Source organism: Venustampulla echinocandica (genome assembly GCF_003357145.1).
Source record: "Venustampulla echinocandica strain BP 5553 chromosome Unknown scaffold_9, whole genome shotgun sequence".
NCBI classification, from domain to species: domain Eukaryota; kingdom Fungi; phylum Ascomycota; class Leotiomycetes; order Helotiales; family Pleuroascaceae; genus Venustampulla; species Venustampulla echinocandica.
In genome coordinates, this window is record NW_022474214.1 from 527,189 (window position 1) to 555,148 (window position 27,960).

The 27,960-nt window shown below is 49.6% G+C and overlaps 9 protein-coding genes across 9 annotated transcripts; 4 read left to right on the top strand and 5 right to left on the bottom strand.

Moving 5' to 3' along the window:
• Positions 1-212: 212 nt before the first annotated feature.
• On the bottom strand, positions 213-2,623 carry BP5553_08918 (putative Threonyl-tRNA synthetase, cytoplasmic; the record flags this gene model as incomplete). The annotated part of the gene is made up of 2 exons (XM_032017541.1): positions 213-406; positions 457-2,623. 2 exons carry the CDS (start codon positions 2,621-2,623, stop codon positions 213-215), a joined length of 2,361 nt encoding a protein of 786 aa, XP_031866184.1.
• A 272-nt stretch (positions 2,624-2,895) lies between these two features.
• BP5553_08919 (uncharacterized protein) lies at positions 2,896-3,736 on the top strand (the record flags this gene model as incomplete). The annotated part of the gene is made up of 4 exons (XM_032017542.1): positions 2,896-3,051; positions 3,084-3,114; positions 3,178-3,278; positions 3,338-3,736. 4 exons carry the CDS (start codon positions 2,896-2,898, stop codon positions 3,734-3,736), a joined length of 687 nt encoding a protein of 228 aa, XP_031866185.1.
• Positions 3,737-4,163: 427 nt separating this feature from the next.
• Positions 4,164-5,059, bottom strand: BP5553_08920 (CDP-diacylglycerol--serine O-phosphatidyltransferase; the record flags this gene model as incomplete). Its single annotated transcript, XM_032017543.1, has 4 exons — positions 4,164-4,532; positions 4,586-4,779; positions 4,835-4,930; positions 4,993-5,059. The coding sequence occupies 4 exons, from the start codon at positions 5,057-5,059 to the stop codon at positions 4,164-4,166; spliced, it is 726 nt and encodes a 241-aa protein (XP_031866186.1).
• A 764-nt stretch (positions 5,060-5,823) lies between these two features.
• BP5553_08921 (uncharacterized protein) lies at positions 5,824-8,312 on the bottom strand (the record flags this gene model as incomplete). The annotated part of the gene is made up of 4 exons (XM_032017544.1): positions 5,824-5,920; positions 5,969-6,095; positions 6,149-7,871; positions 7,932-8,312. 4 exons carry the CDS (start codon positions 8,310-8,312, stop codon positions 5,824-5,826), a joined length of 2,328 nt encoding a protein of 775 aa, XP_031866187.1.
• A 2,158-nt stretch (positions 8,313-10,470) lies between these two features.
• Positions 10,471-11,716, top strand: BP5553_08922 (Uncharacterized protein; the record flags this gene model as incomplete). Its single annotated transcript, XM_032017545.1, has 2 exons — positions 10,471-10,551; positions 10,625-11,716. 2 exons carry the CDS (start codon positions 10,471-10,473, stop codon positions 11,714-11,716), a joined length of 1,173 nt encoding a protein of 390 aa, XP_031866188.1.
• Positions 11,717-12,812: 1,096 nt separating this feature from the next.
• On the bottom strand, positions 12,813-16,827 carry BP5553_08923 (uncharacterized protein; the record flags this gene model as incomplete). The annotated part of the gene is made up of 3 exons (XM_032017546.1): positions 12,813-16,089; positions 16,144-16,292; positions 16,348-16,827. 3 exons carry the CDS (start codon positions 16,825-16,827, stop codon positions 12,813-12,815), a joined length of 3,906 nt encoding a protein of 1,301 aa, XP_031866189.1.
• A 770-nt stretch (positions 16,828-17,597) lies between these two features.
• Positions 17,598-19,239, top strand: BP5553_08924 (uncharacterized protein; the record flags this gene model as incomplete). Its single annotated transcript, XM_032017547.1, has 6 exons — positions 17,598-17,753; positions 17,842-17,936; positions 17,991-18,120; positions 18,186-18,367; positions 18,420-18,631; positions 18,680-19,239. 6 exons carry the CDS (start codon positions 17,598-17,600, stop codon positions 19,237-19,239), a joined length of 1,335 nt encoding a protein of 444 aa, XP_031866190.1.
• A 474-nt stretch (positions 19,240-19,713) lies between these two features.
• On the bottom strand, positions 19,714-24,126 carry BP5553_08925 (uncharacterized protein; the record flags this gene model as incomplete). Its single annotated transcript, XM_032017548.1, has 7 exons — positions 19,714-19,879; positions 19,934-20,997; positions 21,051-21,204; positions 21,259-21,697; positions 21,824-22,076; positions 22,385-23,957; positions 24,014-24,126. 7 exons carry the CDS (start codon positions 24,124-24,126, stop codon positions 19,714-19,716), a joined length of 3,762 nt encoding a protein of 1,253 aa, XP_031866191.1.
• A 1,252-nt stretch (positions 24,127-25,378) lies between these two features.
• Positions 25,379-27,181, top strand: BP5553_08926 (RING protein; the record flags this gene model as incomplete). Its single annotated transcript, XM_032017549.1, has 4 exons — positions 25,379-25,625; positions 25,707-25,881; positions 26,094-26,953; positions 27,030-27,181. 4 exons carry the CDS (start codon positions 25,379-25,381, stop codon positions 27,179-27,181), a joined length of 1,434 nt encoding a protein of 477 aa, XP_031866192.1.
• Positions 27,182-27,960: the final 779 nt, after the last annotated feature.

Genomic DNA, 27,960 nt, shown 5'->3' on the forward strand with positions numbered 1-27,960 from the left:
TGCTACCTATGAAGGCCGCAACGATATATGGAGGCATGCAATACCAATCTTATCAAAACTGGAGAGGGAGCCATGGATAAGTTTTTATTTGGGAGTTCTCTTGTCTTATGATACCTAGGCTTTGATCTCGATTTAACATGCAAGTCTTCTACTTCCCACAGAACGCAGATGCGGTATCTACCAGCCCGAAACCCCTTTCACAAATGCTCTCTTTACCCAGCCTTCGCTGCGGTTTCTGCCTTTGTCTCGCCTGGGAATGGGTTATCCGATCTCCGCTCATCACGCAGCGCCGTGAGCTTCTCAATGGCCTCCTTCAATGGAACTGGCTTTCCTCGGTCCTGACTTGAGGTGTCATCACGGTTCCGGACATTGACTTCCCTACCCTTCATTTCCTGGTCGCCAACCACTGCAAATTATTAGAAATGAAACCAAATCACGGAAGGTTCCAAAACTTACCAAATATAAAATTGTACTGAGCGAGTTGTCCCGTACGGATCTTCTTCTGCAGGGTGTTTCCGCTTAGGTCCACATCCACATACATTTGCTGAGCCTTGAAAATTGCTTGTACTTCCTTGGAATACTCATAGAACCCTACTCCGACAGGAATCACCAGAATCTGTCGAGGGCTCAGCCAAAATGGCCATTTTCCAGCGAAATGCTCTGTCAAAATTGCCGTGAATCGTTCGATACTTCCTGCCACGGCTCGATGGATCACGACTGGTCGAGCACACCCCGGAGTAAGAGGCTTGATGACTCTCTCCTTCGGGGCTTCTGCTTCAGGGGTAACAGTAGTTTCGACCTTCGCCTTAGCCACCTCCGCCTTGGCCTTCGCAACCGCGACGGCATCTTCGTCCTCCTTCGGCTTCGTCACCATCTCTGAAGTCATGTACTCGAGGCCGAAGTTTTGCGGGAGTTGGAAGTCAAGTTGGATTGTAGCGCACTGCCACTCTCGCCTTAAGCAGTCGGATATGGTGATATCAATCTTAGGTCCATAAAATGCTCCATCACCCTCATTCAGCTCCCAAGGAGTGCGACCGTCACAAAATTCGTCCAATGCCTCTCGAAGCTTGTCTTCGGCCATGTCCCATGTTTCCCGTTTGCCCATGTACTTGTCTGGCCGTGTTGAAAGCTTCAGCTTGAAAGTAAATCCCAGGAGCCCATAAACGGTAGACAGGAAATCGAACACATCCATAATTTCTTCCTTGATCTGGTCCTCTCTGCAGAAAATGTGAGCATCATCTTGTTGGAATCTGCGCACTCGCGTCAACCCTGACAAGGCTCCCGAGGCTTCGTTGCGATGAAGCACTCCGAAATCTGCAAGTTTCCATGGTAGCTCTCGATGACTTCGCTCACGGTGAGCAAACATCAGGCAGTGCCCCGGGCAATTCATCGGCTTCAATGCGAACGTGTCCTTCTCAGCCCCGAAGGTAAACATATCGTCTTTGTAGAAATCCCAGTGGCCTGATACCTTCCAGAGCTCGGAGTTGTACATGTTGGGTGTGATGACTTCATTGTAGCCACGCTTCCAGTATTGTTCGCGCAGGAACGACATGATCGTGTTGTAAATACGAGTTCCATGGGGCAACCACATAGCTGACCCAGGGGAGAGTTCATGGAAGAAAAAGAGCTCTTGATCTCTGCCAATCTTTCGATGGTCGCGTTTCGCTGCCTCTTCCAAGAACTTCTTGTGCTCAGCCATCTGCTTCTTATCAGGGAAGGACACTCCGTAGATTCTCTGGAGAGAGTCATTGTCTTTGTTACCAAGGAAATATGACGCAGAATTCTTCATGATAGCGAAAGTCTCGATCCTACCGGTGTTCGGCACATGGGGCCCACGGCATAAATCGATGAGAGGCCCATTGCGATAGACCGTCGTATATTCGCCGTCCTTGATTTTATCCTTTATGATATGCTGCTTGTATTTGTTGTACTTGAACATCTCCAGCAGATTGTCCTTGCTAAGAACGAGACGCTCGAAAGGCTGCTTTTCCTTTACAATCTGGCTCACGAGGGTCTCTAACGGCTTCCAATCAGTTTGTTGCACGGCACCTCCCTCGGGCAGCCCCATCTCGTAGTAGAACCCATTTTCGATAGGAGGACCAATGCAGAGACTGCAACCAAACCGCCGCTCCGAAGCCTCGCCCAATATGTGTGCGCTGGAGTGCCAAAAGACCTTCTTCCCCAACTCATCATCAAATGTGAGCAGCTCAAGCTTGCAGCTTGCCTCCAGCGGCCGTTCAAGATCCCACAGCTGCTCCGGATCGCCATTCAGCTTTGCAACTACCGTGCGTTTAAGAAGACTGTTCGAAATCCCCTTCGCTATCTCGGCGGGTGTCGTCTCCCACGCTGTGCCAGGCTTGACGCTTCCATCTGCCAGGGTAATATGAATTGGGTCCCGAGGTTTGCGGGCGATCTCGGCGTCGTAACCAGCCTTTAGCTTATCGAACAGTTGAAGACGGTCCGCCAGGAATTGGGGTGGTGGGTTGAGTTCCAAGGGCCCAGTATCAGCCCCGCTATCTGCCGCCTTGTCCTTTTTCACCTTCACCTTTTGTTTTTTCTCCCCGACGGACACCTTTTTTATGCCTTCGGCAACGGAATCCACAGCCTTCTGTGCTGTGTCCATGGCTGTGGTCGGGGTCGGGGTTGGGGATTGTCAAATGGAGGACGTGGTGGGATAAACAACACAACACAGCACAACACGGTGAAGAGAGATGTTTTTGGTGGAGGGGCTTGATGAGTCAGGCGAGCTGATCGGGAAAATGCCAGGTCCGTGCGCCCCATACGATTGTGCGCAAGGCGATTCGAGTCCTGGACCAGTACTTGTACTAGCGAACCGCGAAATTTCTTATCGAATTTCGTGAAAAAGTTCCCAAGACACAACGAAAATCAGCAACAATGTCATTCCGTGGAGCACCAAGAGGTCGTGGGACAGGCGCAAACTTCGGAGGCGGCGGCAGTAGAGGAGGTGGATATGGAGGCGGATTTGGCGGCCGTGGAGGCAAGCAGACCCTTCGCACAGCGCAATGCAATGCGTCGTTATCGATCCCTGGTGTTAACTAGCTACAGGACGTGGTGGATTCCAGCGAGACAATGGACCTCCTGCCGATGTTCTTGGTGAGTTCTCTTATCTATCATGCGACTTGGAATGAAGTACGGTAAGCGCTGACCTGCTGCCAGAAATGGGATCTTTTCTCCACGCCTGCGAAGGAGAGATTGTGTGCGAGTCGATCAACACTAAAATCCCCTACTTCAATGCTCCGATATATCTCGAGAATAAGGTCGGTCTACTCTACCGTCGAGAAATCGGGTTGTATATTCAGTGCTAAGCTATTTCTAGACCTCAATTGGCAAAGTCGACGAGATCCTAGGCCCGATTAATCAGGTCTACTTCACCATCAAGCCCACCGAAGGCATTCAGGCGACTTCATTCAAGTCCGGAGACAAATTCTACATCGGTGGAGATAAACTTTTGCCATTAGAGAAGTTCTTGCCCAAACCGAAGCCTCCTGGAGGAGCTGTGAAGCCAAAACGAGCTGGCGGTGCACGAGGTGGCAGAGGAGCCCCCATGAGAGGTGGACGGGGAGGAGGACGAGGTGCCCCAAGAGGACGAGGTGGCTTCAGCGCGGGTGGGAGAGGAGGCCGCGGAGGCGGTGGATTCTCCAGAGGGGGAAGTGGTGGCTTTACTCCAAGGGGAAGAGGTGGTGCGAGAGGTGGATTTTCCCGTGGTCGTGGCTGATATATTCAATTATGCTGCCCAATCTGTTTGCGTAAACTTCCGGCGTTTAGGTTCATCTCTGTGGTATCATAGGTGCCAAATGGCTGCTCAGGAATTAAATAAAAGGATCACTCAATTTACAGAACTCAGCACATAAGAGACCAAAGTGCTCACAATCACCCTTGAAGTTACGCCAGATATTTAATATTCACAGCACTTAGAAAAGAAAATCGCTGGCGGGTTTTAAAATGTCATCAAATTGTATAAATAGAGCGCTTTTCTAGTGCCTTTCCACTGATCAAAATGAGGTATCATAACTACATCTTCTCCTTCCCCAACCCACGCCGTCGTAGTGTCTTCTGCGTCTATAGTCCACGCTTCCTGCCCTCCCTTGGTATACTAATAATACGGATTATATTAATTCTCCTGTAAAGGTAGCTTACCAAGCTTATGGCTTGGGAATGTGTATACTCTTGCTCGTCATCATTACCCCGCTAAGCACAAAGAGACCTGCCACTGGGTGGAACTCAAACATCGTGCCAGTGGCCCAAGTTCCCAAAGGCAGGTTCTCAAGGATCCAACCCTGCTTTACCCAGTACCCCATCAAGGCCGCAATGGACAGTGACGTCGGAATCGGGGTGCCTTCGAAATATTTACTCTTCCCCGTAGCATCTTTGGGGACATTTGCTACGGTTATATTGAATCGGGCAAGGCGCGTCAATCCGCAGAGCACAAAGAATGTAAGGAGGAGGTGATCGACAGGTGTGCGGAGCCCGATAGCGAAAGCTGCTGCGGCTGGGGAGACGCCGAACGATATCTAATCACAATATCAGTATTTAGCAAGGAACGGGACTAGGAGATTATGCGCACCAGATCCGCCAGAGAATCAAGCTCCTGCCCCATAAGACTACTCTTGTTCCTCCACCTCGCAACTTTCCCGTCCATGAAGTCGAAGAAAAGGCCGAAGGGCATGAACCCCAACGCCGCCCATAGATTTCCCTGAGCAGAGGATGCTCCAAGGCAGTAGCGCATGGATGAGAAGACAGACATGACTCCACAGAACCCTACCTCACACTGTTAGCACCGCATCCAAAGCTGCTGTCGCATGTTTCGCCATACCATTGAGCTCGGTGATGAGATCTGCTAAATGAAGCATCCTGATGAGGGAAAAGTGACCGGTGTCCTCCTCGAGCAGCTTCTTCTGCTTATCTACAGCTATTTCGCATTGCGTTAGTGTTTTTCTCGTCAAAGCTTTGGTTTCAAGCCAGTCTACATACTAGGTTCGCCGACTACTGAGTCCTTGGCCAAGCCATTTGAGGCATTGCTGTTTAATCTTTTCGACATGGCTGTCAAGGATGCGCCTCGGGATATGGTGAGAGTAATGGGGGTCGAGTTTAGTTGTGGTTTCTAGAACATCGGGGGAGACACACTGAAGCCAAATGCAATTGTTTTGAACCGTTGGGGTCGTTGCGCTCCAAGGACCTGGATTTTCTGTTGCTCATGACGTTGAGGGGCCAGCCACAGTTGAGCTGTAGGTGTGGATGCTTTCATTGGCTGGCCATCAGCCTCACGATCTCGTCATCACGTGCAACACAACTGCCGAGTCGAGGTCGTAAAAAAGATTATATATATATATATTGCCTTCCAGGTTCTTTGAAGCATAATATAGATTTTGGGAGACGGCCAGAGAGCAGTGGCGGTCTGAACCTCTCGTGGAATTTCTGCTTTTACGGCTCGAGGGGGTTGAGAAGGAAGATACGCCAAGCAAATTCGAAGAATGCTGAGAACTAAGAAGGCAACTCCACAACCAGTGACACGGATTTATATTAATTATTTGCTCCTTAGTTTATGGATTCTATAAACCTAAGTTCTTTTCATTTCTGAGTGAACCAAATATGCACCCGTTTTTCTATCCGTGCAAGTTCGTGCCGTGTGGCTACGAGAGCCAAACCTTTCCTTCTATAGTCTTCTAACCTTCCAGGACAATGCCTAATGCAATATTATCATGTGTTCCGGGTAAGCTCTAGCAATCAATGATGCTATCGCTAAGCATCGCTAAAACAAGTGATTAAGTCGTTCATTAGGTGGTTCCGGGTATCATGCTACATTCATCGAGTAATGAGGATGCCAAACCCATCTACCCAGTTTGCACAGGATCCAGTAACTCCTGCAATGCTATATCCTCTCGGGGGTATCAAAGTATGTCTATAAACAATCAGTATTTCGTTTGCAAGAGTGGAGGAAGGGAAGTACCCAGAGCCGCTGTCAGGATTCCCGAAAATGGGCGATTTTCTACCAAGGCTGGTTATGATGGCGACTCCATCCACCCAGAATCCACTTCTAACAAAGAATCCAGTTACATACTCTCCACGCCGGGTATCTGTAGCATCGTTAATATAAAGAACGGCCAGGTAGTGTATGAAGCATTTATACCTAGTAGAAAGTCGCTAGGCGAACCACCCCGCTTGCCAAATAGTTGAGACGTGGAGTCCTCGTAGATGAACTCGATTCCATCCAGCGCAAATCCGTGATAGACCCTGACCTGAGTCATTAGTTTCGTTTGATGGATTGTACTGTCAAATATGACCTCTTGCGGCTGGGAGCCTTCCATCTGCGAGAGACCCAGCTTACTACTCCTGAATGCCAGTTGTCCATTAGGAAGTTTTACTCTTGAGGCTTTGGATGCTAGTAGATCGAAGTTCTCGACGTCGTGGCTACCACCAGTACCTGATTTAATGGAAAGCCGCAACTTAGATTTCTTTCGATCCTCTGGCAATCGATTCCGCAATTCCTGCTCCGTTAACATGTACTGTTTCTGGATCTGCCCGCTGCCATTGCCATCACAAAACTCTTGCCAGAAGTGGCAGACGTCATCACCCTCGGTGAATATCTCGATAAATGCAACGCCCGATGCCGCAGTAATAATGACATTTCCAGCATCCACCGGCCATACCTGCACTGAGTCATCACACGGCCGGGGCGGATCTGTTGGCAGGGCGAAACAGGGGTGAGCTCTAAACCTTAAACAGTCAAGTCGGTGCCATGTACATTCATCTTGGCGTAAAACCAATCCTCCTTTGGACTTGGTTCGAGTCGAATATGGTTCTCGAGTTGTAAAAGTCCGATTCAAGGTCACGTAGTCGCGAAGCATAACTCCATTCTCCTGATGAGGGCATCCAAATAAATGTCCCACCTCGTGCATGTGGGCACCGATTCCAATGTTCGCCGCTTCCCAGTTGCTTCCCGACTCGTTGCAATCGTTAGCAACGTAATTGGTGTCGGTTGGCGTGCAATCAGAAAAGGCCGGAACCACCTCTTCGATACTCGAAGGATAGCTTTGCAATGCTTGAGACCCGAAAATAGCAAGCTGTATATCTCCACTTTGGCCACCCAAGGCAGCATGGCCAGTGATAGTCTGACTTGCCTTATCCCAATGGGAGTCCAGGATCAACACTGAAACGTACTGTTTCTGGCCCGGCATTGGCTTAAAGTAATCTCTCACAGCGTCAGCAGCGATGCCATACAGATCACCACTCCGCTTAGCCTTAGGGTTTTGCTGGGCCAGGTCGAGATCGCGTATCTCGGCCATCGTTTTATCAGACCGGACAACATGGACCTTTGCCTCACTTCTCATGACACCCATTTCACGATCTCGGTGATTGGATGTGCCCGTAGTCCACTCCTCCTCCAACCTAAATACTCTCCTTCCGAGTTTGTTGCGGAACATTTGTTCCGCTGTGAAGGCTTGCCAAAGATACGCAGCCATCCTGTACTTCCGAATCGCGGTTTTTAAGCCGTTACCCTCCTTCTCTAATCGAGAAGGTACAGTATCAAATGTGCCCGGCGAGTCCTTAGCTAAGAGAATGACCAATTGCAGGGGCGGCGAGCAGAGCGGTGGGAGCATGTGGATTGTGAGGTAGGAGGAGTGGATGGGGTTTGATGTGTTATTATTCGCAAGCTTTGGCGAGCTGAAGTCCAGTCTCAACCGGTTAGGGCCTGGTACGAGATATACAAGAGCTTTGAAATGGGACTCGGCAACAGGCCAGTAGGTCGGTGGAAACCCATCATCGAGCCGGCTAATTGTGAGATTCCCTTCCAAAGCCTGGGTTGCTGGATCTGCGATTGTTCCATAGAGCGAAAGAACCTTCTGATATACCTGTCAATTGGTCAGCAGCGCATCATAACCCGGGCGTGCTCTCGCTTGGGCTTTCCATACCCATGTGTTGTCCGCAATTGATAAAACCCGTGGAGCATATAGGGAGGTCGGAAGTGTTGATTGTGGTGAGGGAGAGCCCAGGCCCGCCATGCCTGACACGCTATACCTCTTGTTCGGGGAGGTTGAGACAGCTGGGCGAGAGGGAGGTACAGGAGGAGGGGCCTTGGCCATCATGAGATTCTGGAGACTGGACGCCGCGGATGGCGAATTGGTGACGGTTGGAGGGGTAGTCCCACCGAAGGTCCCGTTCGAGAGGGTCGAAGAGGATTTGGCTACTGGCACGGAGGAAACGGTGGAGGCCTCACTTGACTCAGTGCTCCTGTCGGTTCTGAAACTAGACTTGGACCGCCGCCGGAGTTCCTTGAGAAAGGAGGGTGCCATCATTCATCTGGGCCCAGGGATACTTAGAACCTCTGCCTGGAGGCACGAAACAATTAGAGCAATACCGCAATGTGCAGGGTGAAAAGGTGTACGTCGCTGGAGATCGGAGAAGGGGCGGAAGATGGGTTGGGTGTGGACACGGACACGGACACGGACATGGAGATCGGCGAGGGGGAGGGAGATGGAGAGGAGATGGAGGGATTATGGAGGAAGATGGAGGAAGATGGAGGTGGAGGGTGAAGGTGAAGGTGAGGTTGAAGGTGAGGTTCAGGTGGATGATGAATCTTGCACACACGACGCTCGCCAATCGACTATGAACGGCCGGAATGGGAAGGGCTGGAGGCACACAAAGCAGGCTGACAAGCGGGTGGGTGTCTGAGCAGGAAGTGCCATTAATTATTAAATTACCTAAGGTACCTAGGCATACATACTTTACCTACATATTCACATATCCAGGACTTTGCAAACAAGAACTGGGAGACTGGAGGTGATGCCAATCGCTATTTTAGGCGATGACGGCATGTTGTACAGGCACAGGCACCGCTAAAGCCCAGGTACGGTATGGTCTATGGTAGTAGTGTACCACGGCCAGGTATGGTTACAGCCTGAAATGAAACCTGGATCCTGTGCAGTGCAGTGCAACACATAAGGACTTTTGATATCATAAGTGACCAGGTCCGTAGGAATGTTATTCACGTCAACAACAAGAGCGATAGCGAGGGTGATGGTAGTGGCCGCGACAGCTAGCAACAACAACACCAGCAGCAAATCCACATTTCCTCCATATTTCCTAGTGCCAGTACGAGTACACCCCCACCCACTGCACTATACATACCTATGAATTACAATTGGTATCGACTTGGTACATGTACTGTACCTACGGAAGAAAGCGTCTTACAAACAAAGGGAAAACATTCCGTATTTGAGCAGCTCGTGGTTACTAACTCGTCGAGCGCCTCCTAGATACAACCTCGCGGCCAACCAAGATCCCCATGTTTCAGATACAGGCAAATGCGACCATGCAATTGAGTCGCTGGAGTGGTTGCACGCCTGGATAACCCGACCAGAAGATAGTCCGTTCCCTGCTGGCCTTCGTAATCACCTACCCTACCTTCGAAAAGTACTCGAGTAGGTGGTGGGTATGACTTGTAAGTACAGCTACATTACCTCATACCTCATACCTCATACTTCATACTTCATACTCTGTACAGGCACGAGCACTCAGCACCTCTGTACTTAGGTATAGGTAGGTAAGGTGGGTACTTGGCACACCGGGGCAAAGAACACAACGCGGAATGTGGATTGCTGATTGTTGGGTCAGCGGACAATAGCAAGACTGATCGATACATGATACATCATACATCATACATGTACAGAGTAACGCTAACACGACACATTGCATTGCTGCAAGAAAGATCACCCATGGTATAAGAGACGTCGGTGGGGGAATGTGAAGAAGAGCGGGAGCAGCTCCTCTTATGCGAAGGTTGTGGGAGGCAGTAGTAACCTTTACTACTAGGTATGCTATATATACTCTCTGCTCTGCAAATGCCCAATACATTGCATGTTCATAAAGACGTCCTTCAGCGACAATATCGTACGAAGCCCTGGATACTACATATAATACTTCGTCTTGCCCTCTGTAAATCATTCCCCCAAAAAGAGTGCGAAAAGCATGCATTCATGGCATTCATTGGCTGGTGGGCGGCGCCGGTGCCCTGTCGGCGTCTCCTCTGGCGGGCGCCTCCGTTGGCTGTTGGTTGTCGCTTTCGCTCTGGCTTTGGCTCTGGCTTCGACAGCGAGAGGCTGGAATGGCACCAAGTCAATCTCAGCTACAACTCCTCCGTATGAGCACGAGCGCACAGAAATCCCATCTCCCCACGCCATCCATACTCCTCCTTCCCCCCACGAGATCGGCCTCCTTGTCACCGAAACCTCGATCCAATCTGCAATCAACTCGCCTTACTTCGTGCTCTACCTGCCCACCCAAAGTCGACCCAAAATCCCACCTCCCCTCAGCGATTATTGACTCCCGCCTGGAATCCGATCACCTCGATCAAACCATATCAACTAGCCACGCCTGCCACTGGATACTGGGCGCTCTAGGGACCGAGCCGGCGCTGCTCACTGTGCCGACCTGAGTCGACCCGAGTTGGCCATGTCTACTTCGCCATGGAAGAACAACGAGCAACCTGAGGTTGTCGTCGACAAGGTGCTGCGACGGGCGGAGATGGGAAAGGTATTCAATTTCGTCCTTTGCACTCCTTGCTCTACGCTTCTGCAGACACATCTCTAACAGCATTATATTACAGATTGGCCGCAAACTCAAGACTCGTCTCGCCCTCGCACAATACAAAGCCACCCGCGGCTGGGAAGATCTCACGCTTGACACCATTGAGCCAAGGGTCGAAGAGGAGCTGCGACGGAGGAGACCAACGTCCAGCGGAGATGCGCTGTCCGACTCGTCGTCGAGCACTGCCTCCGAGCTGCGATATCCCAATACAAGGCAGCTCATGAGCTCTCCCCTTAAAGGCGCAATATTTTCCGACCAGGTTGGCCCGCGAAGTGGCAGTGGAAGCAGCACGGGGCACCGAAAACGCAATTACCACCATCACAACTTTGACCTTCCCAGCTCAACCTCCAGCTCCCGGAAGAAGCTTCGTTCGTCTCCCGTGGCTTCAAGGTCGCACAGCTCCCGCCAGGGCTCCTGGGAGACCCAGCGCCAATTGACACAATCGTCGCCCATCAAATCTCGAAAGGCAACCCATTTCACCACATCCGCGGGCCCAAATGTCTCCTTCTACCGGGGGTCTTCTCATATGCCGCATGATATCCCATCGACGAATTTTGCTGCCGAATCAGACGAGGAAGACAACTGCCTACCAACATATTCCTTCAACATCCGCTCCTCGCCTCCTAGCACTCCTCCTCCCGCCCGCGGTCGAGGCGGCAGTCGCCGAGCAAAAGACAAGAATGGCAAGTCGGAGGAGGGTGCGGATCTTCTGCTTTACCTCGCAACCTCGCCGTCGCCCGCAAATCCATCATCCCGGGGCGCACGTATGCATCCACCATCCACCCCACCGCCCAAGAGCTCTCCCCTTCCATCGTCGATGATGACCACCCCGGGGGGAGGATCCGGCTTCCTCTCGGTATTCGGGGGGCCCAACACTCCTTCGCAAGCCTTCGATTTCAGTGATTTCGTCAATATTACTCCCAGCCCAGCGCAAAAAGCCTGGCCCAAGACACCGCGCACCCTTAAGACGCCCCTTGCCGTGGCACGAAGGCGGCTGACCTTCGACAACCTCCAGCCGCCACATTCCAGCCCCGGCCTACGAGATCAGGTCACCAGCTCTGCTAAGCATACCGGCCTCGGAATGCAGCTTGGCGGAGACCTCATGTCATGACACGATCATCGCGATTTACTTTGCAACGCCCACGACGGCACCCGCAATTACTTTTTTTTTTTTAATGAAGTTTACACGTAGAACTATGTATATGATTCCAACGGCTAGACGCCAAGTGCCGAGAATGAAGGTGTCTGTCGAGCGGCCACACCGTAGGGGGGAGATCATGGCGTACATATGGATTCTCTTTGATTTACTTTGGTGGGCCGATGGGATGGACGGGGAGGGAGGCAATGGATGGCTGCGTGTTTGGCATTGTTTGCGCATTTCCCTTCCGCTGGCTTCCCCTTTCACCTCCACTTCGTGGAGGAGGTTGAGGTGATAGACCCGTAAGGATCTCCTGGCCTTCCTTTCTGTGGTTGTGCTGTATATATCTACTTGAATACCTAGGTACCTAAAGCTGTCGATTACATTGTTGCATCACATCCCATCCCATCCCATCACATCGCTCCTCTCGGAATTTCGCGTCGGTGGCAGAGTTCGTGTCATTTTCGCGTCGCGACGCGCCAACCGTTTTACAGCGCAACCAATAAACGTACCTCGATACGACAGAAAATGCACAGGACGAGCCAACCACACACACGCACACACAAACACGCCCCAAGACACGCTCCGCTCAGGTCAGCCCAGCGCAAAACACGCAAAACACGAACATGCCCCGCCGCGTATAAAATACCTAGCAGTACGGAGTAGCCATCGCGGGGTCCTCGTAAGAAAGCGTTGCAACTTGCTTCGAAGAGCTTGCCTCTTGGCTATCGTACCTAGGTGCCTTAGGTACAATACAGTGCCTTTTTAGGTAGAGCAATTCTGTCGAATCCTAGGATGGCCCTCCCTCCCTACATTGAGAAACACCCGAAAATTAAAGTGATCACGACCCCCCACACACGTGAAGACTAACAGGGCAAATAAATGTAAGTTGTTTATTTATAAAATGTTATCATCTCTTTCTCATGTCTATCCCGACAATAATGCACTATATACCATACACACAGAAAGAGAACAGTGTGCCAAATTCTCAGCCCCGAACGCCACGCTATGACCAATGCTACCTAAACAAGGAACTCGGGAGGTACGAGTAGTAGGTGCGCTATCCAACTCAGAATTGGAGGAGCTTTTGTCCACCCCTCGCATTATCGGCTTTCTGCGTGGAGAACGAGCAGAATTTATCCTTAATCGCCACCACTTCGTATGTGCCCTCCTGCGAGGACATTACCGTTTTGCTGTGCTCGTGTGAGACTTCCCGTCTCGTCTCCAATACCTGTGATTTCTGTCCCTTCCGCGCATTCGTGCTTCGAGTGTATGTGAACTCGAAAGGCGGCGTCCCCCAGAATTCGAAAAGGATTGGTACCTCGCCGCCTTCATGAATGTCCACCCACACCTGTTTGCCCTTGCTGATTTTGACACTCGGCATCGCGTGGATGAGCTTCGTGGTTTTGATACGGGCCTTGCATTCACTGGCCCGGTCTGATACTCCGGTGATGGAGAAGTTGCCGGGCTTCTCTGCAATACGTCTAAAGGTTGTGCTTAAAGATTTTGCTTTCCTTTGTACGCCTTCAAACGTGTAGAATATCTCGAAGGGCGCTGCTCCCGAAAGGGTATAGGATATTCGCTCTCCAACACAGTAATCGGTGCGTGATTCTGAGGGGTGGATTGTCGGGACATCGTAGACTTGGACTTGTACGTGGGGCGCTCCATACTCCGTTTTCTGTTGACATCCTCGCGAGTCCCGCACTTTTCGTACACTAACGTGATGGATTCCAAGGGAAAGCACGCGATGTGGGATCCTAAAGTCGTACTTAGTTGACTCAATATTGGCAATCTTCACCGTCTCCGGCCGGGAACTGCTTTGATGTTTAATGTCGACTTCGAGACTAAATGGGGGAACGCCTTCCAATCGAATCGGAATGACCTCATCACCAGCCAGCTCATCCTTGCAGTACTTGTAAGATTGCCCAGGCTTGACGAAGCTTGCCGAAGGCTTCCGGTTAACCTTTTGTTCAATCACCAAAGGTTTAGATGGCGTATAGTAGTCATACAAGGAATCAGAGACCTCGGTGAACGTGTACTCATAGGAACCAGCCTTACTCGTTTCCATGGAGATTGTGGCTGTACCAAACGCAGCCTCGAACCCCTTGTTGATAACAGAGCCGGATCCGCGGTCAGACTTGTGGCGAACCTGATACTTAATATTGTATGGGGGTGTGCCTGCAAAGGTCAGTATTGCCGCTACTTTCGGTGAACAAAAGGAAATATGAGCCTCACCTGTGAGCTGCGCCTCCATAGCGTCGATGTCTCCTTCACAAACCTCCCGCTTAAGCCACTTGTTGCCCTGTTCTATAAAAGCTGCTGTGTCCGCAACCTTAATTTGGGGTGTGGGGAACCAATCAACCTCAAATCTAGACGCTTTAGGGTCAACCGTCCCAGGGCATTGGCCATCAGCTACAGTCAGAATCTCATATATGCCAGGCTCAAGGACTCTAATAAAGTCATTGGGGGACGATGCAGATCTTTGTTTGGGTCTGCTGTCTGTAATGTTGATGTTGCGGTATGTAACCTTCCAAGGTGCCTTTCCTGTCAAACGCAAGGGTAGTTCGACAAATTCCCCTACAACCTGGGTAATTGTATGCTTGCCTTGCAGGTAGCCAAAAGATGCTTTCGGGCGTTGATGCCGAACCGTGAATTTGGCCTCGCTATTAAGAAAGATTTTACAACCTGTTCGATCCTGGATGCTGGTAACGGCCAAAGAATATTCCCCGCCTTTCAACAGAGGGCGGGTTTTGATCTGGTAAAATTCTTCCTCGATTCCCGATACCTTTTCCCTCTCTCTTTTACCGTCGTAGATGAGCTCATACTCTAACGTAAAGGGCTGCTTTCCATGTAAGCTGACAACCATCTCTACTTGTCCATCCAGGCACGCGTCAAGCTGACGTGGGGCTAGCAAAACTGCCACAGCAGGTGGTTTCACATCTTGTTCCAATACCAGTCCAGCTCCAGTCAAGTGGTGAGACTCATACACTGAGTCGCTGATAGAAGTGAAATGGTATTTGTAGTGACCAGCGTTTTCGGGTTTTAGTTCGAACTGGTGCCGCAAGCCCGACACCTTCACATCATGCTCTGTTTGGGCCTCGCCCCCGGAGGAAGTGGGGCCCGTAGTGATGTACGACACAGTAAATGGAGGTGTGCCAATAAGATTAAGATCGACGAGCAGGCCAATTGGGTTGCCTGCGCATTTGTCATCGATTTTTTGAGAGCTGATTGTTAACTGAGGCTCAGGTGGGTTGAGCAGCAAGCAGGACTCGGGCACCTTTACTTCACCCTCACAAAATTGGCTCTTCACGCTGGTGATGGTGTATAGCCCCGGCTCTCGAATCGTAGGGTTGTGATGTGCTGTTTTGGCAATAAATTCTTGCTCCACTACTTCATTTCCGTGATCTCCAGTCTTGGTAAGACTATTCAGGGGAGAAAATTTCCAAGTAATAGTGTGAGATGTGTCAGGAGGTTCTCGGCCTGGGGCCTGAGTTCGGTCTAGAATTCGGTCTCGGCCTGTAGACTTATACAGGATAGACAACGGGACGGATCTCCCCTTGGCAACCATCAAGGGGCTTCGGGAATCGCAACCCGATAAACGGGCAACAGGCCGTTCATGAACGATGAATTCTTGCTCCAGGTGGGTGCCCTTAGGATAAGTATTCTCCCCATCATCCGCTCCAGACGAAAATTTGGCCACGTTGCCTACTGCGTCATGGATCTCATCGATGGAGTATAGCCATCGGCCACTAGGTATCATGGATTCATTCAAGGGAACACTGATACGGTGTGCTCGCGCCCATGAAACATCTTGACTTCCTGCGGGGACAACTGTGCTAGCACGGTTAGAGCTGAGTAATGGAGAAACGAAGTTCTCTGGCTGGATGCTTTGGAAGTGGTGGATGCTCCGGTCCTTATTTGAAGTGCGGCTATACACAACTTTGAGCGGGGGAGTACCCTCGATCTCCATAGTTAAATCAGACAAGTCACCCACACACTTGCTAGAAGAAGTTGATTTGATGGTTCCTTTAGGGCATGTAACAACAAGCGTGTCAGACATCCTGCGTTGAACTTCTAATTTTGATCTGTCGATAACGTTATGAAGTCTGTAAAGCCCAGGCCGTTTCGTAATATAATTGATAACAGTCACGTCCTCATCCAGTTGGGTACGGTGCTTCATCTCTTTGTGTGATAGAGTGATAGTCTCGTTTTTATTTGTCTCCAAGTCGAAGCGGAGTAATTCGATATGCTGAGGTTTCGTCTGGTTGAAGAATAGTGGGATTTCAACAGTTGGGTGGCTGCTTTCAATGCAGAAAGTCAACTGATCCGGATTCATAGTCGCGGAACTGACAATTATTAGTATGTATGGCCCCTAAATGAGGTACATTCTAAACACTTACCCTTCAGGAAGGATATTGATAATTTGCTTGCCCATGATGAGCGAGGCGTTGTGCAAAATGCTAGCAGGACGGACACTATTTTCGGAAATAGACATTTCCCTGTCAAATAGAGTTTTTGTGAGGAAAAGTAGCCATCCTTCGATTGGGAGCTGTGTGCTAGTTAGTCATCGCCAACGAACAGGACACAGACGACGATGAACCCACTGGTATTCTGAACATCAGCATGCCATTTATAAACGCATGTAGGAAATATGCAGATAGGCACGTCGTATCCGACCATTCCAGCCATGGTATGCGCAGTAGTGGCACACCAAACAGGAATATCAGGTCGATACAAGCCCACTTCACAAAGAGAGCGATAGAATGGGTATCCTCTTCCACCAAGAGCCACCAGTCGTATAGACGCCACACCAGGAGCAGGCCATAGATCGCGAGGGTATACAGACGCTGGCTAGGTGCGTCGATGAGGGTGACCGGAATCAATGGCGCACTCGAGGAGACCGTGGTCGATGTCTGGGGGACGCTGGGGAGGGAAGACCTGGTCTGGCCGCTCCCACTCAAGCTCCCCACTGGACTCGTATTGGCAGTCGCATTTCCACTCCCACTTCCATTTCTATTTCCACCTCGACCTCCGCTGCCGGGAGTTGAGGGGAATGACGACGGCAGGCGAGGAGTCCCGTTCATGACGATGGCATGCTCTTCTTATCTCCAGGGCCCGGCGGGCACTTCGGCGCTGGCAATGGCGAGAGGCTATATGAAAATTGAGCTCAAAGTGAAAGCATAAATGTCTAACCCAACGATGTAAAAAGAGCTTCTGCCAATGCGGGGGGAAGAGGTCGCTGCTGTTGCTCTGATCACTGTGTTATTGGAGGAGGAGATACCTAGTCGGTGGTGTTGTTGTATGGTTTTCCTCAAGGCGTCGCGTAACCAAAGAATTCAACGCGAGGCTCGTGAGCACAGGCCACCGAGCCAATCCCAGCCACGAATCACTATTAATACTCCATGCATCCACCATGGCACGCCTCTATCAAAAAGCTCCCTCCCATGCCATCTAATGTCTAATGCTACCTTATATTCCAGCACCAGCTACTCAAGTGCCTTAACCATCTAAGGGGTTTACATGTCTTCCCGCTCTAAATCCGAATCTACCGGCTTCTCGACTCTGTTGCCCAAATGAAAGTCGCGGCCTTTTACTGTTTCTTCCGGGTTCATGCTGGGCAACATTGTTTGCCGCCACTCTGGCAATATATGCTGCACTTAGCTGTACCTTGAGCTTGATATTTCTGGCACCGTGTGTTGTTTTTCGGCCTTGTGGCCTCCTTCTCGGTTAGAACCACCTGGTGAATATTTATATTCCGCGACATATATTTTTCTGAGGTCTAATCAACTTTTTGAAGCCCTCAGCCAGTGATCTTTGTATAGACACATCCGGATCAGGTACAAACGCGTTGGCCATGGCTCAACCGGGCCCAGCTACGAGAACCCTAAGGAAGCGTAAAGACCCAGTGTCGACCAACGATGATTCTGGCGCGGTAATGGAAGCGATGAAACCTCTGACCGATGAGGAGCGTCGAAGCTGGAAAGGCTGGGTTGAACTAGAGTCTGACCCCGTGAGTTCATGCCCCTTCATATACCTGTCCTTCCATACTATCCAATTCGCACTTTTGCATGACTATTGAGACTGACTTGGTCCTCAAGGCTCTATTCAACTTTATCTTACGAGAGTACGGCGTCAGAGATGTCAAGATCCAGGAGGTCCTCGCACTAGACGACGAAATGTTGGGTTTACTCCCGTATATTTTCCGGCTCTATGATTCTTTGATGGTCACGCTAACAATGTCTCGCAGCAACCCAGTCTATGGGCTGATTTTCCTTTTCAAATATCGGGACGAGGATGAGGATGCTAAGGCGGAGACGGAGGTGGAGACTAAGACTAAGGCGTCAAAATGCCCAAAGCAAGTGTGGTTTGCCAACCAGGTGAGTCCAAAATCCTAACCTGAGTTCCATGTTCCAATCAAATTCAATGTTCTAATCGAACTCAGACAACGAACAATGCCTGTGCCACAGTAGCACTACTAAATATTGTTATGAACGTGCCAGAAATTAATCTCGGTGACGTGCTCTCCGTCTTCAAAAAGCACACCCAGGGGTTGAAGCCAGCATACCGTGGCCAGAGGCTTGGTTGTAATGACTTTATTAGGTCTATTCACAACTCCTTTGTCCGGTAAGTTACACCGAGGCAGTTCCATGGATTGTTAGCTAACTAGGTGCTCCAGGCGAATGGACATACTTAATGCTGACTTGGCCCTCCAAGGTGAATTTGAACGGTGGAAGCGAATAAAGAATAACCCTAGACGCAAGAAGACCTCAAACACAAAGACCAAGCCAAAAGACGAGGATGAGCCTGGCTATCACTTTATTGCATATGTCCCCATTGACAACGTTGTCTGGAGGCTCGATGGCCTTCAACGACACCCTACCAAACTTGGTAAGCTCCTCCCCCTACCGTTTTATGGCTAAATTAACGACCGACAAGGACCAAGCGGCGACAATTGGATGGCAGTGGCTCGAGATAATATATACAGGCGTATATGCCAGTATGAAGACGACGGAGTCCAGTTCAGTCTTCTGGCCCTGGGTGCTAGCCCATTACGCACGCTCCCTAAGAAGATTGCCGCTAGTATGAAGTCAGTCATGGCCGTCGAGGAGGTCCTTTCACTCGTCTTACCAGATTGGAAGTTATTCGTCACCGGCGATATTCCCCCCACAGCCAGTGAGCTGTGTGAATCGTTTGGCGTTACCAATGATCTTATCGAGACAACGGAGCTTCCAATATCCACAAAGGAGGACCTTGAGAAGACTGGTAGCGACCCACAAAAGCTCATGGAACTACGACTCAGGATGGTGGGTGATTATGCCGCACTCTGCCGCTCTTACCTAGAAGAAGCGGCCTTGATCGGTCAAGAGGATGACCAAGCCGCTAAGCGTAAGGAGGATCACACTCCAGTGATCTACTCTGCAATAAAAAAAATTGCCGAGGCTGGAGTGTTGAAGGGTATAGTCGCGGATATAAGAGAAAATGGAATGAAGCTATAAGGCCTATGACTGGCGCCGTCTCGGCGGTGTGAATATTGGGAGGATGCATATCACCAATACTATATACCTAGGTAGATCATAGACCATCAAGCAGGAATTCTATGAACGCTATTAACGCATCTATTATTTATGAGTTCATTTAGTGCCAATCTCATCTGTGGTGAGTCAAATTAACAATACATGTTAGAATTTGTGAACCAATGTTCTGGCCGTTGTGAGCGAAGAACAAAAGTAGCATGCCTTAAGTTCAAGAGGGACGATAAGAATACTATGTTAGCTGCAATAGCACTGCATCTACCATAGGATTTACAAATAGGGCCATACTGTGGAGCTGCAGGTGAGCGAGTACATTTAGATATCTCAATGATCTAGGGCATACGTTAATATTATGCAGGAGACACTTAGACAAAATTCCTAACGTCCTATACTTTATAGCTGTATTTGATATCATTTGGGTATATGCAGTACACTATCCTAATCTTCAGGGTATTCATCACGTATATTCGACACAAACAAGCGCCTATCCTGGTCCCAACGCTTGAAGAACCGACCTGCCAAGCTCATCAGAGAAACCGGTACTTCTGGCTCCATGATGTCGATGTTTTCCTCCGCCACGTAGCGGATACTCGTATCTTCGACACTAGATGTTCTGTCCGTAAGCTACTATTTCAGACATAACCAATGTGACACTTACAGTGCATGGTAAAAACTCTGGTGCCTACCCCGTGATAACGAGTCTACCCCATTATAAGCAATCCAATCTGAACCCATACCACATTCTATGTCCCAGCCCGTAATGACTGCAGTGTACGCATATCTCCTATGACGGAATACTTGTCCAACCTTATACTTCACCCCATCACGAGCTGCGGTAGTGTTGCGAAGCCGAAGTTGTTTAGGGGTCTGGTCTGCCGCATGGACTACCCGCAAAGCCTCATGCAGCTCCCAGTGCTCTGCATTTGACGGGTTGTTGAACAAGGGACAGATATATTGCTCTATCAATGAGGCGTCCATTGGGTAGAGACGTTCAAATCTTTCTAATATGAGAGGAATGAAATGCCGTTGGTTGTAGCCATCGGAGCTTGGTATCGGTCGGCCGAAGATAAAGTTGGCCCACAGAGCAGAATAAAAAGCGTTCTCCATGTCGGCAAAGGGGTTAGCATGGAGTCGTATCGTAGGGTGACCCGTATTTTCTGCGTCTCCGCCATGCCCCCTGAATTCATGAACTGTGGCCAGTATATTTCTTGACGTGCGGAGTATGAGACTCGCAGCGCTCGACTCTGCCAGAAACCGGTCATAATCTGTTGGTTGGATACCCCATGCTGATAGCATTCTTTGGAGGCCCTCTAGTGGAATCTCTCTGTCCGATCGGTATGGGTCCAGGTACATCGGTTCTGGGGAAGATTCGGTGCCCATCAAGGACCTCCCATCTAACGTCTCATGTCGAGGTGGAAAGACCAAAGCATGAACATGATTCGGTATCCCGCAACATCGAGCATCGAAGCCTAATCTTTGCGCAACAGCGCAGAAGATGGCTACCGATATCAGGGGCAGTGATGGGTGCTCTCGGTCCTGTAAGGCAATGCCGATATAATTATTTTGCAGATCCCTGTACGCCACCTCTGTTGCAATGCCAGTGAGATTATGTGTTCGTAGAAACGTTACCGTCGCAATCGCCTTTTTTCGCGTAGAAAGTTGACCAAATTCGGGATATTCTATACGAAGCTGCGCAACGAGATTATCCAGGATCTCGGATATCTATGAATTTATCGGTCAGTTAAGCAATGATCCATCGGGAGCTACTGACGCACCTCCTCAAGATCACCGAACTGGTCGTGCAATACGAACAAGTCAAACGATCCTAACGCTCTTTCGAGGGGCACAATTTCGCCTCTGGCAATCTTGCCCCACTCTACGAGAGCCTCTGATCGATGTAGATGGTCAAGAACGGCGTTGGCGTAGTACCTAGAATTTCAGTCAGTCAGAGTACAGTGCACGAGGATATCGGCAAGAACTAACCGTCTGGCCAGAACATCCTCAGCTTCATCAGGCGCGTGGCAGTGTCGAAGCAGCGTATCTTTGGCATCATAGCCGAAATTGGCAATCACTTTGAACTTCTTAATTCGGTCAACCTGCCCTTGGAGGATGCTATCCAGGATCTTCGTTGTTTCCCGGTCAATCCTGCACCTGTGCATATAGAGCGGCTTCCAGTCCACATCCGCCACCTCCCCAGAGAATTTTTGCCGGATTCGATGTTTCAAATCCCAATACGTGAATGCCGTGTGACAGTGATGTCGCCAGAGCAGAGGCTGATTGCTCAACGCGTAAAAGCGCTTGGAAATCCGCTGGATATTGGACAAGACATCTTGGGCGGAGAGATAGTAAAGGATGTGTTGCAAGACTTCGTCGGGGAGATCATTCAGCGACAAGACCTTTTGGTGGCGACCCAAGTCCCTGACTGTCCGCATTGTAGGCCAAGAGACTCACCAATATGGACATTTAGGAGGGGAAATATGTGCCTAACACTCAAGTGTGCCTTGCTGTTGACTGCATCTCATGTGTAATTGCAATCGAGAAAGCTCACGAGTTAAGACGTCACGTTGCGGCATAGCTTCGGGATAGATACGGGGGCCACCAGTAATCGGGGAATCCTTGTGCCGGTTGGGGTTAGATGCGATGCCCCAGACCCCGCCGGCCCGGTTCCAATAAATAGGCTTTTTTCCGTTCAGATACCGAGACAAGCTTTGAACCAGCCAGCTTTGGATGTACGAAGTAAAGAGCAATGCATCGTACAAAGTAGCTGTTGGCACCTCCAAGGGAGCCATAATAAGCATTGTCTACGGCTTGAAGAAGGTCAAGCGGCTGCAACACAGGATTGCACAGTCAATGTTCGCTATAATACTCGTAGCAATAGCATAATCTCTTCGGACTACAAATGGGGATAGAAATTTATATCACTATCATTTCCTGCGTGACTTCTAGGTAGCTACTTGCGAGTTGAGACGTTGCATACGGTGTGTACGGTGGCTAGTATCATAAGCTCTTAAGCAATTCTATTCTCTTGACGCCCCGCTATGCTCTATCAACCTTGCCATGCCCAGAAACGCCTGTCCACAATTTTCGATACATTATTGTTATCTCTTACTCTTTCCCTTGCCGGCCTTTGGTGGAGGTTGAGCATGGTTATACTCTTTGATATGATTAAACAATTTGGTCTTCGACGTAAACGACTCTGCACATGCCGCACATTTATGCTACTGGAAGTCAGTACATTGGCGTACCTAGGACCAGGCAATACAATTACCTCATTTCCCCCGTCTGGCTCCTTTGCATCCTTCGCCGCTTTCTTTGCGCGTTTCGCTTTCGCTTTGCCCAGTTTTGGCTGTGTATTACTGCGACCACCACTATCACTGCCAGCCGCTGGGTCGATTCCACGGTCAGACTGGACAGGGTCGGTTCCAGTCAGTGATTGAAACCGACTTTCAACATCTTCTCTAGGGGCATATTCATCGTCTATCTCTGATGAAACGGAGACAGAGTCTGGGGTGCTTTTAACATGGACTTCCATTGCTATGTTATGGTCTACCAAGTCATCGGCGCGGGCGGCTGCAGGTATATCGCCATCGTCGCCAGGAGGAATAACAACGCCCCCGTTGGCTTGAGAGATTGCACTCTTCGCTTCGTTGTCCATCGTGTCCACCTCCAAATTATCAAATTCGGGAATTGGGGTGGAAGGGGTGCTGCCAGTTGTTGGGCTATCGAGATTCAACAGTTTGTTCTCCCTGCGCATCTCCCTCTGAAGTTGTTGTACGGCCTTGGTATGCTTTTTACTCTTCTCGTGAGTCTCATATTGCTTCTCACTCTTAAAGGTCTTGCCGCAGACAACACATTCAATGTGCTCGACCTCGGACTCTTCCGACTCGGTAAATTCATCTACGCCTTCTTCCTCCTCCTGTGAACGGGCCCAATCTGGAATAATATGGTCCTGAAATTTGGCTTGGTTTGCTGCCCTGGATCGGGCAGCTTGCGCAGAGGCAGCATCTCGGAGGATCTTCTGCCTATCCGCTTCTGACTGGGCATTTTGTATGTATCTCGGATCCCTCTTCCTTGCAAAGGCGACAAGCGATCTAACGGCATCATTGAATTCTCGGATTCCTTCTTCCCTCAACCTCTTATTCTCCTTCTCTATAAGTCTCCGTGTTGCTCTATCAGGCGCGTCCGATGTCCGGTAGGCGTCTCTCCAGGAGAATGACTTTTTCGTGGAGAAATTTATCCAGACTCTATAGAAGTCCTTGACCACATCTTCATAGCTGTCCTCGGCGCCGCCAAAACCTGGGTATTCCATAGCCTCGAGCCCTGCCCAGTCACAAGCGGAATCTTCTTCGGCAGCAAGGCTTTCAAACGTCCCCTGAAGGCTCCCATAAAACCCGTTCGGGGCGTCCGTGAATGGCACACTGGTGTTGAATTTGGCGATCAAGCTCACGATATCCCCGGCACTGGTCATACGCGCATTGTGCTCAAAGGAATCCTCTGCCCCTCCAGCATCCCCGCGCAAGATAGATTCCCTATGCGAATCATACCACGCGCGTTCTTGAGGATCTGAAAGCACTTCATGGGCCGACTGGACCTCCGCAAACTTCGCCGTCGCATTTTCGACATCGCCATAGTTACGGTCCGGATGCAGTTCGAGCGCCTTCTTACGATATGCCTTCTTCACCCTATAGAGATGGTCAGTCGTGGTGACAACGAGATTCGGCAGGAACAAAATGCACACTCATCATCGGTCGCCTGGCGGTCCACTCCGAGCACTTCATAGTAACAGGTCTTCACATCTGCGGCGTTGGCATTCGGAGGAGCACCATGGGCTGAGGATTGCTGAGCGCCCATCGCAGCAACCTCTCACGGCGTAAGCCAGCGGTGGAATGGGGGGGAGGGCGACGCGGGGTGGTATCTGGTATCTGGTATATCTAGATCTGATTTTGGTGGGGTGAAGATGCGGATATGGATGCGGATGTGGATGTGGGTGCGTAGGCGCGAATATACAAGCCCTAGGTTATTTGGTACAGGTGTTGGTTGCGTGTTGAAGTGGTGATACGTATTGCTAGCAGGTAGAAAATATTATTATTTATCATCAGTTGCCTAGGAGGTACGTAGGACGTAGGACGGTACAAAATACAAGCCAAGCTACCAGTACTTCCGTACTGGCCGATGGCGGTCTTGGTGTTGGCATGCAAGGCCGAGTCGCACAAACAGTGGCGAAGAAGAATCCAATATGTAAGATAAGATACGCCTAAATTACTGTAGCTAATAAAGCCAACACCTTTGCAGCGAAATATTATAAATATACCTTAATAAAATGCTTAAGTGCATTACGTAATAAAGGTTTCCATACAGAGGACAAAGTGTTGTACATGTACTTTGACCTGATAGGCAGGCAGTGGCAGTGGCAGTGGCAGTGGCAGTGGATGTTACTCGCATCTTGGCCCATAACAACTATTATTCTATTCGGCACTAGTGCCACGAGGATCAGGCCTAGATCCTGCGTGGTTCTAGGGTACAATACCTACTAGTAGAAATACGGCGCAAAGGCGTTACAATAGACCCGTGGTAAGCGTATAACCAGTTAATATACGTCGGTCCTTGGTACAATGTAGAAGGGGACTCGATACCACGTGGGTTACTGCCTGTACTAGCGTCGACGCCACGCTTACCTCATAGTTCTCTCATTATTGCATCTTGGCTTCGTGCACCTGGGGAGATTTGTCGTCCTTATTGACCTGCCAAGGTACCTTACCTACGTAGGTATATAGTATCCTATTAATTATCTTTCGTTGGGAAACCTCCTCTTCCATCCTCGATATTCCATATTCCACATTCCACATTCCACATTCCATATTCCATCTTTGCAACCTCCATGCAGCTCCCACTCACCCGTTCCCATATCCTGCGCCATCCCCCAGACAAAATTCTTGGCCTCGGCTTCCGCCACCAAAGACAATTCAGTCAGTCACCAGTCACACGTCTTGGTTTTGGCCACTCAGACAGAAGGGGAATATTCAGTCCTTGGTCTTAATACTCCAACCTCCCCGCATCTCTCGCTCATACCAATAACCGGTAATACGGAGTACAGTACGTTCCAATGAAATTCGCTCACGAGTTCAAGGCCGCCTTGATCCGAGAGGGCTATCCGCCTCACTGGGTTGAGTCCGCTGTGCCGTATGGAGCTCTCAAAAAGATTATCAAGAAAGTCACGTCTGAGCTAGAGAGCTTGGGGCTGGATTCTGCTACGCTTGCCAGACTCGTGCCGGAGCACAACGCCGGCTCATCTCCATCTACAAGTCCATCGGGAAGGGGCAGCAGCATTGCTTTTCAATATGACTTCAGTGGTAAGTTAGGGCCAGGCCGAACCGCCACATGCAAAACACTACCCCCATATCTTCATTTTGGAATACTAACATACCTCGCAGGTGACGATCAGGCTTTCGAGCCCAAACTCACTCTCTTTGTAAAGAATGGCGTTGCCGTAGACGCAACTCTGTCTCCTGATACCAGGAGATATTTAGAGACCTTGGTCCAGCAACAGCGAAACGGTTGTGGGGCTTGCCATGGATATCCGCCTTGCACCCAGAGCTCGGCGACAGAGTATGTGTTCCCCGTCTTCCACTTGGTACATTCCGTGCTTGTCGAGGGTTTACCACGGTACTACCATTTCAAGACTTGCGCTTCTCTGATTATCTAAGAAGGTAAATTAAAACACTCAAGTGAGGCGAATTGGTCGTACCCAACTCTTTGCACGTCTTATGACTTCTTATGTATCGAATTTTTTTAAAAGTCCTTGCTAACAGAACTTCCAGAAACAACTCAGCTCTAGCTGCAGAAAGCCAAATTTCAGCTGACGAACCGGTTATCCAACGGATAGAGGTTCCTTTAACTTTTGACGCGGAGTTCTTCAAGACGCTGCAGAGCGAAGTCGCAACTCTTGGCGATCTACAGGCAGGGGAGCAGACTGCTCTAGCTGATGAGATCGTTGCCCTTTCGAAAGATCTCGCTTCCGTGACGAAGCCCTCAAGATTCAGCAAAACAGATCTATACAGGTGGCGAGAACTGTTCGACATCTACCTACAAGCCATGGTCTTCTTTTCAACCCATGAACGTGACCATGGCACTCGAGATAGTAAGGCCGCCACGAAACAGCTTGAATGGTTCCAAAACGAGGTTGTACGCAGGCGGATTGTCGAATCGTTCAAGTTACCAGCCAGCCGACAAGCGCTGGAAAGATTCGTAAACATAAATATCACACTCTTGCGTAATATCAAATTCCAAGAGATTAATCGCACGGCAGTTAACAAAATTCTCAAGAGTGAGTGTCCTTCCCTTCCAGGTAGTCATTGGCTAACACTAGCTCTCGGAAAAGAATTCGACAAGAGGACTCGCCTTGGCGCAACCAGGAAATTTCCCGAGCTGATCTATTCGAGGTCCACAATGTCGGAGACAATGGCAAAAGCTGTCTGTTCGCAGCTTACGCAGGATCTTGTCAAGACCGTGCCCCAGATCGATGATTATCTATGTCCCATTTGCTTTACTATAGCTTGGAGACCAGTACGGATGAAGTGCCATCATATTCTCTGCATCAGCTGCGCGGTCACGCTTCAGCGAAAGAGGGAGAGATTTTGTCCCCTCTGCAGGGGCGACGTGGTCTTGGCAGCGGACGCAGGTAAGACCCCCACCATTGTTACCTCTAGAACCCTTTCGCGGCAGTTTTTCTTGTTAAACATACTAACTAGGAGCAGATAACATTGATCCGACACTCGAGAAATTTCTTGAGAAGTACTTTCCCAAGGAGGCCCGCGAGAAGCGGGTAGCGGTGGAGACGGAAAGGGGCAGGGAGCAGTTTGGCGACAGCTATAAGCACCCATCAGAGCAGAAATGTTCCGTGATGTAGGATAACAAGTCCTTGGATGCATTGATCTGCATGGTAGTTCTGGATATGAGAGATGTGGATCAACTAGGTTTCTAGATGTGTTGTATGCGGAAGGTGTTAGCGCTTTTGATACCCATTGTTGTACTTTAGCGGGCTAGTTCGGCACTTTTCGTCCTACCTTTAATATACCCAGTCATTTTATTTTCGTCCCCTGTGTGATTCGTCCGTTACCTACCCCAAGAGCATAATCAGACTGTACTCGTCATTTATTGGTGCTGATAGGGAGGAGCTAAAGCCGCCCTGAAAAATATAATACATAGAGTTGCTCAGACTCGCTCCGCAATGTTAGCGTCTCAACCTTCTGTCATCTGATACCACAAATTTTTGCTATGTCAGGAGTTCAGTATTTATAAATTCTAGAGAGGGTTTCCTCGGGAGTATTTATTTAGCTGGGTCACATTTCCAACTAGGAGGAGTAAGTAGTATTTTACAAAGTATATCGTAAGAATCACTAAACGATACAAAGGCCGAGAAGGGGAAGGGAAAGAAGGGAAAGAAAGCAATATAAAATGAACGAGTAGTAAAACGAGCATCCAGGTTAAATTAGCTATGCTTCTTTTGAAACCACTTCGGGTTCAATAAATGTAAAGCGGCTTATAGCTCGGTTCCTTGAAATAGGATGTATCTTACTAGTTACTGTATAATATGATAATTCAAGTGCTAGCTATTTACCACTGGTCTTATATATTGATTAGTATTACCGCGTAGTGAAAGCGCTATAAAATTTCGATATCATTTTA